Source organism: Astyanax mexicanus, chromosome 2 (genome assembly GCF_023375975.1).
Source record: "Astyanax mexicanus isolate ESR-SI-001 chromosome 2, AstMex3_surface, whole genome shotgun sequence".
NCBI classification, from domain to species: domain Eukaryota; kingdom Metazoa; phylum Chordata; class Actinopteri; order Characiformes; family Acestrorhamphidae; genus Astyanax; species Astyanax mexicanus.
The window spans coordinates 17,240,125-17,251,570 of NC_064409.1; the positions used below are offsets into that span (position 1 = coordinate 17,240,125).

The window sequence follows — 11,446 nt, forward strand, 5'->3', positions numbered from 1 at the left end:
GTCATGCCTGTGGTCTTTCTTGCTTAGGTTGATCAGGCTCCAATGAAAACACCAACATATGCTGGTTAAGAACTAAACTGGTCAAACACTTTTTTACCAGCTAGCCATGCTTAGTCATTTTTACGTAACCAGCAGACAACAGTGTGAAAAACCTTGCAAAAGCTTCTCTAAGGCCATTTATCATAGTTTTAAAATCTTCAGTATTCATTGTGGTATTAAAATGGACCTTAAAGTCCTTATTGGTAACTTTCTCTACAAGCATGTGCATTTATTCATTGCTAACCAACTATCTTTGAAGTGAAAGCCAGAGAATGCGTGGAATTTTTGCCTCTGGGTTCAGTAAATATCAGGTCAAATAAGAGAAGGTTATATCCTCCATGATTTGCACTCACATGACTGTAGCAGACTGTCATATTGGCCCCCTCTAAAGGCTAAGTGTGTAACTCAGACATATGCCACAGTGCTTACCCTCGTGTGCCTCATTAGTGGTGGGCCTAAATAGTGCTTTATTAATATTTAATTAATCCGTTAGAGCGTGTTTGAGCAGGCATCCCTTCATATATAACATTTCAACATTTTTATTAAATAGTTAATAGGTTATTCAGTCTTTTTCACATATTGTTACCAATTAACACCCATCAAGCTTTAAACTATTTAAATTAAGGCTATACTCTTACCAAGAAAACGACATTCATGAGCCTTATTATACAAGTGGTGGAACTTTATATACTGTATATAGTTACTGTATATATGCTTTATTAGTAGTAGTATTTGATCTGCTGGATCAGGCTTAAGAATTATTCCTTCATATATATAATAGTTCCTATTGATGTTTTTGTTCTACTTTTATTGTTTGTTAAAATGTATTTAATTGTATTTTTAAAGATGACTGGGTCCTCACTCATGTTGTACACACATTTGTTGGCTTGGTTGCAATTCATCACATTCATCCAGCTTTAAAAAACTTAATAAATAAATAGGCTATTCTCTTTCCATAATAGCGGGACACAATTATTTAATCAGTAAAAAGATAGATAAATGGATAAATAAACATTATCTTTCTTTTTTAAAGCCTGTCACCATATATGATATTTTTTATGAATGTTTTAGTTAAACTATGTATTTTAGTTGCTGTATTTATGTGTTTAGTTTTGGTCGTAGCTATCAGATTAGTTAACAGGGTCTTCACTAATCTTTCTAAGAAAGTGACCCTCATGGACCTCATTAGTGGTGGGCCAAAATAGTGGTGAGCCTAAATATATTGCATAGCACTATATTCATATCTGCTGGATCAGGTTTACGCAGTATTTCTTTATATATAAAAAGGCTTCGTTGCAATTAACAGTCTCAAACTACTTAAAATAAGCTACAGACTTACCAAGAAAACGACCCTTATGAACCTCATTAGTGGTGGGCCTAAATAAATAAATAGATAAATAAATAATTATATAAATAAACACCAAATGTATCTTTTTACATTGAGAGAAAGTGCCTACATTATACCCTAATATCATATTTTTAGCACAGCATTCCTCTGCACTCCTGCACTGTTTATTGTGCTCCATCCACGCAGATATGGAAAAACAAATGACTGCGTATCTTGGAAACCGGCGCCACGTGCAATCAAAATTCCATTTATGATAATTTCCGCCTCTCGATTGGAAGAACGGAGCGGCACTGTATTTACATAACGCGATTTCATTGGCTGAACGCTTGGATTTGCAAATCGCCGCAGCACGCACTGTGCAGACAGTGGTGTGAGTGTGCGGGGAAAGTAGTTCCACGAGTATATGACGAAGAATTGAGATTTAAAACATTTTATCGAGCTTAAAACATCGCACACGTCGCGTGTTGTGCGTATATATGCTTTTATTTCCAAAACGACCCGTGTTTTCTGCGGTTTTGTACGGGATTTGTGTGCGTGGCGGAAGGATACCTGTCCGCACACGCGTCAAAATATTGGCGTTATAGGAGTCGGGCAGTCCGCGCCAAAGCTCAGACAGACAGAGCACGACTGATTGATACGGTCATATATACACATACGCACGCCTATTTACGCACGGTCTTGTGTAGATAGATAGCGTTCGTGTAGGTGTCTCAAGATACACCGCAGCTTCACCAGGAGGACGAGGACCATCCCTGGATTTTAACTCTGCTGCTGGGGATTGTATTTCTGCTCGTTTTTTGCGCTTACCACGCCGGAGCCGCGCTGACGCACAGCGGTGCTTCTCGGTCAGAGAGGCGGTGCGGTGGGCGCTCTGCACCTGGATTAAACCAAGCTTCGCCTCGGTGCCTCTTCTGATCTGTGTTTTCACTCTTTGGACTTTACTACTCTCAAACACAGAGCAAGAACACACCAGGATTTCTACCTTTCTCCTTTTTTTGCTGCGTTTTCCTGTTTTGTCCATGCAGCAGTGAAATATGTTGCTGTCAAAGTTTGGCTCTTTTTCCCACATTTGCAACCCAAACAGCATGGATCACTTGCCGGTGAAAATTCAGCTTCAGCCTGGTAAGCTTTAAACCCATGCAACTAGATAACCTTTAACGTTAACTAGCTAGATTAATCTTAGCTATTTTTATGACTGTTTTAGGGATAATTTCGGAAAAAAGGGAATCAGTCATTTGTCCTATTTTTATTTTATTTTATTTTTTTATTCTGCCTTTTGCACGGAGAAGGAAATTTTAAATTGTGAGGTGTAAGAAATAAAAAAAATATTGGAAGAAGAGAAAATAAATTGTGAAAATGGATGAAACCTCGGTGATATAAATGTTGTTAATTGGTTAAATGCAAGGATATCATAATACTTATAATTATTACTATAATTTCTTGAGGGTAGCACCTTTCTCTTAATAAAAACAGTAGGTAGTAACGTTAGTGTGAGTAACTTAACTGTAGAATCAAAGCCCCAACCATTTAAAACATTTAACTAAATAAATAAACAAACGTTGATTCAACGTTGATAGCGTATTGTCGGAATTTTAACATAAACCGATACTAAATGATATAACGTTATACATTTGTTAAAAAGGTTGTTTTACCATTATCAACATTAAAACATTTCGCGTTAGCTAACGTTTATTCAATACTCCTCTCTCTGCGATCTGGGAAATGGCTCCCTGCTCCATATATAACCTGCATTGCATAGGTCACGGAGGACACACGGTGTAGCAGCTAGCGTTACTATTCTGAAGCTAAGCTAACCGTTACTATTCTAGTCTGTGTTTGGTTGTGGCTAGGGGTGTGCCTTATCGTGTCGTGCCGTGTCGTATACAATAATATGTCTGAAATAACCTGTTTAAATGATTAAAACGAATCCCTATCGCGAAGGTAATAGTGGTAACCTAGCTATACTTCTGGAAATCACCTTATTTTTGTGTTTATTTTGCTCTTTACTATGAAGCTTTAAGGACTTTTTTTGTAGAATTGTTTATTTTTTGCAGGTAACGTTAATTCACTAAGTCGCTAGCACGTGAAGCTATTTTGGCTTAGTTAGTGTTTTGTACGTTTTAAATAGTTAACGTTAGTCCTTTGGTGTTAAATTGAGCTTTTGGCGCCTTTAGTGCTTGTATGTTTTGGTTTGTGCCCGCTGTGGAAGCGTAAGGTTAAGCTAAAAGCTAACTCGGTAACGTTACATTTTACTACTAGCCTGAACTGCTTGTGTAGTTTGTAGCGCCATAACAATAACAATAATAATAATAAAAAAAACATTAATTGCCTTATCTTTACGCTGAGTAGTATTTTTACCTGTCCAAATACTATAACCATCTGTTATGCTTCTACTTTATGCTTCAGCATTTGCTGACATTGTGCTTTTAATTAGCTAAACTAAAATACCTTTTTATTTTGGCACATTTACATATGAACATTAACTAACTATGGTAGAACGATTGATAAAGCTATACAAATATGTTTTAAATGAGATTTAATGCTAATAGATATTTTTTTGGTCTTCTTTCTTCGTTTTTTCTTCAGTGAAAGTGGAGCCAGAGCCTTTTGAGAAAGTCTATCAGGTGGGTTCGGTGTTGGGAAGCGGTGGCTTCGGGACGGTGTACGCCGGCAGCCGCATTTCTGACGGTTTACCGGTAAGAGTGACTCCCTGCTGGGATAAGCCGGTTGGCTTTAGCCGCTCTAGCTCTCTGGGTCTGGTGTAGCTGAGCTTGTGTTTGTGTTTATGTTCCTCCAGGTCGCTGTCAAGCATGTGGCCAAAGACAGAGTCACAGAATGGGGCTCTATTGTAAGTAGACTGAGCTTATTTCATGTAGAAATGCTTTTTGAAGTGTATATTTGCTTTATGAGGAGATTTAAACATTGCTTTTTTCCATGTCTAACAGAATGGTGTGATGGTGCCTTTGGAAATTGTGCTGCTGAAGAAAGTAGGCTCATCGTTTCGAGGTGTGATCAAGCTGCTGGACTGGTACGAGAGGCCGGACGGCTGGTTAATCGTTATGGAGAGACCGGAGCTGGTCAAGGACCTTTTCGACTTCATTACCGAGAAGGGTGCTCTGGACGAGGCCACGGCGCGAGGGTTTTTCCGCCAGGTGCTGGAGGCTGTGCGCCACTGCTACAGCTGTGGGGTGGTTCACAGAGACATCAAGGATGAGAACCTGCTGGTGGATCTTCGCACTGGAGACCTCAAACTCATCGACTTTGGATCTGGGGCATTTCTTAAGGACACAGTGTACACAGACTTTGACGGTAAGGAGAGTTGAGAGTGTTTAAAATCCATAGATTTAAAAGTATGTGTGTATGTTGGAGTGGTGTGAATGGTTGAATTTGGGGAATTGCCACCATTAGAGCATGCATGTACCGCATTTTTATATGTATATACACCTTTATGGATTGTTAAGTAGATAGATGGTTGAAACAGTAAGATCAGTAAGCTTGGTAAAAAAAAAAAATAAACACAAAAAAACATTCAGCCCTATAGTAGTACTATAGCTAAATATATTGTAGTAAATGTAAATTGTATCAGTTTACAATCAATATGTTCTGATTTTTGCCCCAAGCTTATCAAAAATACCAATCAGAGTGCCCCCTTCCTCCCTCTCTCACTCCCTTTCTCCCTCTCTCTACACACTCTCACACACAGAGCTCAGTTTGTGACGTTTTCTGTTGACATTTTTTGATTTCAGTCTTTTATGCCACGTGCCTCCTGCCCAACCTTCCTAAACACACAATCAGCTAGCTCTCTAAGCCACCCTTTATTAAAAACCTTCCAGGCTGTAATTGGAAGGGGGGAAGGAGAAAACACACAAAGTCTATTTTAACCAGCAGATCCTTTGCCACGTAACAGCTGTGTGTTGTGAAACCTGATAGCTCAGGTCACATGATGGCTCACATTGCTCCTGCAGTTTGGTTTCTGCCCCTCCTGCCCCTTAGGGGGATGGGCAGGAGGGCGGGCCTGATGTGTGGAGGAGCAGACAGCTGAGTTGGGAGTGATGTGGCCTTTTTTTTCTGAAGGATTTTTTTTGTTGTTGCCCTTTTAATTCTGAGCTTCCGTTCGAATCTCAATAGAGCTCTGAGTCAGGGAGGGGGCTGGAGCTGGAGTGGAGTAGAATAGAGTGGGGCGGGGGTTGTGTATTTCTGCATGTGTGTGTGTGTGTGTGTGTGTGTGTGTGTGTGTGTGTGTGTGTGTGTGTGTGTGTGTGGTAACGTCCCTGTGTTTATAACTCCTGTGTTTATGTCTCGGTCTGTCCTCACAGGTACAAGAGTGTACAGTCCGCCTGAGTGGATCCGTTTCCACAGATACCACGGACGCTCGGCAACCATCTGGTCGCTAGGGGTGCTGCTGTACGACATGGTCTGTGGAGACATCCCCTTTGAGCAGGACGAGGAGATCATCAGAGGGCGCCTTTACTTCAGGAGGCGAATCTCTGCAGGTGTGTGTATTGTACATGCTGTTCTCATACTCCAGTAGACTAAAGAGAACAGCATTACTGTGGAAATTCTGTAGGAGTCTTATAATAAATTTGCCTAGTTTACTGTAGCAGGGTAAACAGGTATTATTATGATGATAAGACAGATTATAGAAATGTCATAGACTAGATAATTAAAACCCTTAGGCTCCGTATACAATCCCCCTCATTTCACTTGCATGGCTACGTTGCATTGTCCTATTTTACAACAATCTCATAGGTCCTTCAATTAAACCCTGAGGAATGCCACTAGACATGCTAAACAGAATGGTTAACACATTATTTACAATTCTTTGTGTAAAAATGCTATAAACAACATAATAATAATAATAATAATAATAATAATATTCCTATGGTCCAAGTGAGTAAAATAGACTAGAATAGAATTTGATGTAATTATATAGAACAGCAGAAATCTCATAAGTAAAATGTACATCAGCAAAATGCTAATTTGTCATTTTCTCTCCCTTTTCAGAGTGCCAGCAGCTAATCAAGTGGTGCCTCTCCCTAAGACCCTCAGACAGGCCCACATTGGAGCAGATATTTGAGCACCCGTGGATGCGTCCCGCTGAAGTGTCCAAAGCAGAAGAAAGCGACATCCGGCTTCGGACCATCAGCACGGACACTTCCAGCATGAGCTCCAGCAAGGAGAGCCTTTGAAAGAAGGCCTTTGCTATGGGGAGGGACTGGGACTCATAACGGACCTCTGATCTGCTCTGCCCTGCCATCGCCAGGCTTGCAGATTTTGTGTTTTTCCTCTTGTAGGGAATCATAATTTATTACAGTTTGCTCTTCCTTTATATCTTTTTATTTGTTCTTTTTTATGGTTCATAAATCGTTTCCTGGTTGGGGAACATTTTGCTGTTCGGGCGGACTTACCAGCACTATTTATTATTATTATTATTATTATTATTATTATTATTATTATTTGTTACAAGGCTGGTTTATGCATCTGGCAAGCCTCCCACACAGATGTGGCTGCTCTCATAGAGCTTGGAGAACATTTTATTTAAATGTTTTAATTTTTGATTTGGAGTGCCTTTTTGAAAGCTGCTGTTTTTTGGGGGGCTTTCATCATTTTTGCTTTTTAATTTTTTTGGTTCTGTTTTATTTTAAGTTTCCCTCGAGCTGATTTTGGAAGTTGCTCAGCAGGTGGCGATGGCCTTCATCGACCACTGTGCGCAAATGACCATCCGGCCTGGGGGAGGTCTTACAATGGGGGAGGGGGTGACCAATAGAAATACTTGAAACGCACTCACTCACTCACACTGCATCTCCTTCTTCTAACGCTGCTCAGTCACAGTTTAGCCTACACAGGTCTGGAAAACTGTTTTCTTTGATCTTTCTTTCTCTGAATGTGTATAGAGAGATTCAGTACAACCGCTGTACCTTCTAGAGGGTATATTTAAAGCCCCCTCCCAAATCTCCTCGAACCCCTGTTCCCTCACTCCTGTTCTGCTCCTCATCCCACTGCTGATACTACGTTGGCCTGGTCCCCGCCTGGGTTGTTTGGGGGGCTGGGTGTGAAAATGCACAATCAATGCAATATTCATGGATTTTTTTTTTTCTTTAGTAATCTTGTACAGTTTGTGTGGGTTTTTTGTGTACAGTTTCTTTTTTTGCATTTAATTTATTTGTAACATGTAGACATTCCACACTCTGTGGCTATTTATTTTTTATTTATTGTCCATGCTTAAAATCCAAATTTTTGCATACCTTTTATATGGCCTTTTGTTTGCATTCCTGTTGTCATTTTTATTTTTACATTCGGACAAGAGATGGTGGATGCACTGAAGCTGTTGTCAATGTAAAAAGGAATAAAACAAGGTTTACTTAAATTGGACGAGCCACGAATGTTATTTAACTTGTCTTGTTGGTCATCGGTTGCCTTGAAACGGCTCTAATCAGAAATGACTACATGGTTTTGTTGTTTTTCGGGTCTGTGTAATCTCCATTTGCTAGATGAAGAAGTGTTTTAGAGAATTGGGATGGGCTATTCTTGTCGCTGGCTCTGCAGTAGTCCAGTGTTTAGATGTTCTCTATCTCTCTAATAGTTCACAAGCTGTATGAACCACAATGGAGATCCTATTTTTATACAAAACGTTTCAATTAAACTTTTTATTTGTACAGAACATTTTGTCGTCTTTTATTGCTCTGCATAATAAAGGCTACTAAAATGAGGGAATAGTGCTGTGGGGTGGGATTTACCTTTATTTTCATGTTCTAGGACCATGGTTTTCAGCCTGTGGGTCACTGTAGTACTTGTGGGACAAATATTTAGTTGTATTGGGATTAAGCTTAGTCTTTTCTTAAACAATACACTGCACTAAGCTACCTGTACATTTAATTACAGTCAGTGTTATTAGTCATGTTTAATTGTATGAATTGCAGTATATTTTCAATACTAATCGCTGTACATAGTATAGGATAGTATTTGAATTGTTACTCTACAAACACACTTTTATACACTTTTTAATTAACACGATGATATACTCCATAACTACTAGGCTGAAAACGTGCTCATTTTTTGTTTAAAAATATAAAAAAAAACTCTCCATTAAAATCAAATTTGAGATGTGATTAGATAATATTAACAAAAATAAAACATAATATTTAGGTCTGGTCCGTTGATTGGTCTGGCATAGTACAGTCACATGACCAACAATATTAGCTGGTGGTTAAAGTAATATTAGTTATATTATATTAGTCTGATTTTAATGTTTCTATCTTAGTCCATATTTTTTACTCATTAATGAGTCTATTTAAAAGTCTATTTATCAATTGAATAAAATATACATTTCTAAAGAACATGGCTGGAAAGAGGATTAGGTGGGGTTCCAGGTGGGTATAGTGGGCTGTACAGGTGTTTTACTGGCACTCAATTAGGCTTCTCAAATGGACCCCATAATTACAGCACAGCTTGATCTTACAAGGCTCCCATATAGGTCCCATTTTCAACAGTGCACAACCCAGATGGGGCCCATTATTAAACCCCTCCTGGTTCCACAACGAACACCCCCACATCACTGCCATCCATATATGTATATATATATAAAGCCAACCTGGGGATACTCACACAGTTGCGAAAGTTTGGGAACCCCTATTCCAGGGGAAGATAAATAGGCTCAGACTAAGGGAATAATGTCTTTACTAGACCTACAATTAGGCCCACTTCAGCTTTATGAAAACTGTATAGTGAGAGGCATGAGTCACTTGTCTCGTTTTACTGGAAATAGTGAGAATGTTCTCGTCTGCTGTTTTTTCCCTCTTATTTCTGAAACCTGAAGAAAGCCCAGCCATACAGCTGTGCCAGCAGACGACATTTAACAAATTGCTTTTCCATCTAATAGCCGCCACAACATGAGTAGTTTAATTATCAGTCGTGTGGCTGGTGAGTAACCGGCTCCTGAGTGGCCCCCATGAGTCAGTCAGGCCCTGTGTTTTCCAAGAGCTGTGGGCCGAGGCTCTGATGGGGTCATGCTGCCCCCTGTGGTGGCATAAGGCACCTGCGTCCTGCCTTCACAGGTTGTTAGCACACGTTAAGGGTATTGATTATGCACCAACAGGTTGTGAACTGGAATATAACTGTAACAGCTGCTAATTAAAAAAAATACTTTAGAGTTTTTGAAAAATTAAAAGCTGGATAATGCATATAATTGTGTATAGCATAAACGATACACATCTCATACACATGTATACAACCGAAGATCAGAAAAAAGGGGCAGTCTGGAAAAAAAGGTTTATTTCAGAGTACATAAAAAAATGGGTTTGTAATTTAGAGCTGGTAATGAAGTAAAAAAAAAAGACAGATGATGTGAAACAAAAACAGGTGATTGTCGTGAAGATTTGACACAGAAACAGTATCCACCAAATGCTGAGACAGTAAGGAGAAAAACAGAAAAAATAAAACAATGTTCCTCAAAGAAAGACTGGAAGATATTTGCATATTCTCCTTCTACAGCCCATAATATTGTTAACTAATTCAAAAAGAATTAGAATTTAGAGCTCTAAATGGTCCAGCAGGCTAAGCGCTGCCACTGTGTTAAGGTTATCGCTGGTTCGAATCCTGTTCATGTAGCTTGCCATCAGCTGCCAGAGCCCCGATTGCAGAGCGCAATTGGCCTTCCTCTCTGGGTGGGTGGATGGCGCTATATTCCCTCATCACTCCAAAAAGGGTGATGTCGATCAGCACAAGGCGTCTGTGAGCTGGTGTATCGGAACCGAGGCGCTGCGCTTTCCTCCGAGTGCGCTGGTTCTTCGGGCAAAGTTTGAAAAGAGGTGGTGGCTGACTTCAAGTGTGTCGGAGGAGGCATGTGCTAGTCTTCACCCTCCTGGTAAGTGAGAAGGGTAGTTGGCCTTGTAAACTGGGAAGAAAATGGGATAAAAAATAAATAGAAATAAATGTGTTAAAAAAAGAAGAAAGAAAGGAAAAATTGCTAAATTTAAAGGCCAAGAATGCAGTCCTGCCCATGATCTCTGATCCCTCAGGCGCACTGCATCAAGAGCCATCAACAACAGCTGATAGAACAAGAGATTATTTAATAACCTTTATCAACAACAAACTCTACAATACAAAGTTACTATATTCACTAATACCACTTATAACAAGTCTTAAGCTCACAGCTATCCCACATGCTTAAGCATGTCACGTACTATCACATTCTTAAACATTTTTCTTTTAAGAAGAACCATAAAAGTATACATTTGGATGGTTTATTAAAAAATATTTTTTAAATTCTTTAAAATGATTGAATTGCTTAAAGAACCAACATAAACATAAAGCATATTAGGTAATATTTGTTCCTTAAAACATACATCCAAGGCTCCATAGTCATCTTGGAACCATTTTTCGTTTTTTTTTTTAAGAGAAGAGCTACTTATTTTATGACAAATACCCTAAAAAATTGGCAGTGATGTTTTAATTGAATATATTTAACATTCTGCTTTGTTTTATTTTATTACCCTAAGACAGAAGCAAGACGATGATATCTGTTTGGAAATTAGAGCCCTGGGTAAAATGTATTGTGCGTGAGCCCCAGGGCTTTTGACATATAAATGGCGGAGTTATCTGGATTGGGGGCCTTCTGTTACTGCAGAGAGTGAGTGATCTCTGGCTCTGCCTCACCATAAAACAGCCATTACACTCAGTCAGCATATGCCGCTCTCTCTCTCTCTCTCTCTCTCTCTCTCTCTCTCTCTCTAAGCTTAGATCTTATCGGAGCGGTGTCTCATGTCATATATCAGCGCTCCGTAATTTAATTAGATGAACACCAAACGAATAAATCACGCAATTAGATCTGTAAAATGTTTGTGTTCTCTGTGCTTCAAACCAGACCTCAAGGCAGCGGCGTAATGAGATTCAGTAACAATTATCCTGCTTATATTAATGCTATTTGAAAGAGCAAATCAGCTGGAAGCTTAAAGAGCAGGCAACCCCACTCCCTCCAACACACACACTGACTATTTGCGTTGACAAACTGGTCAAAGCCGGGGCAACATTTGTTTTGGACATTTCTCAGTTTTTATACCC

The 11,446-nt window shown here is 39.4% G+C and overlaps 1 protein-coding gene across 1 annotated transcript; it reads left to right on the forward strand.

Annotated features, from left to right (window-relative positions):
* The first annotated feature begins 1,981 nt into the window (after positions 1-1,981).
* On the forward strand, positions 1,982-8,048 carry LOC103043334 (serine/threonine-protein kinase pim-3). The gene is made up of 6 exons (XM_015601062.3): positions 1,982-2,509; positions 3,974-4,083; positions 4,185-4,235; positions 4,333-4,696; positions 5,704-5,880; positions 6,392-8,048. Exons 1-6 carry the CDS (start codon positions 2,422-2,424, stop codon positions 6,574-6,576), a joined length of 975 nt encoding a protein of 324 aa, XP_015456548.1. The 5' UTR covers positions 1,982-2,421; the 3' UTR covers positions 6,577-8,048.
* The last annotated feature ends 3,398 nt before the right edge of the window (positions 8,049-11,446 follow it).

Bases quoted from the DNA above. Each gene is read 5' to 3' on its own strand.
- LOC103043334 (XM_015601062.3), top strand. From the start codon at position 2,422: ATGTTGCTGTCAAAGTTTGGCTCTTTTTCCCACATTTGCAACCCAAAC. The intron at 4,236-4,332 runs GTAAGTAGACTG...CATGTCTAACAG, and splicing joins TCACAGAATGGGGCTCTATT to AATGGTGTGATGGTGCCTTT. The intron at 4,697-5,703 runs GTAAGGAGAGTT...CTGTCCTCACAG, and splicing joins AGTGTACACAGACTTTGACG to GTACAAGAGTGTACAGTCCG.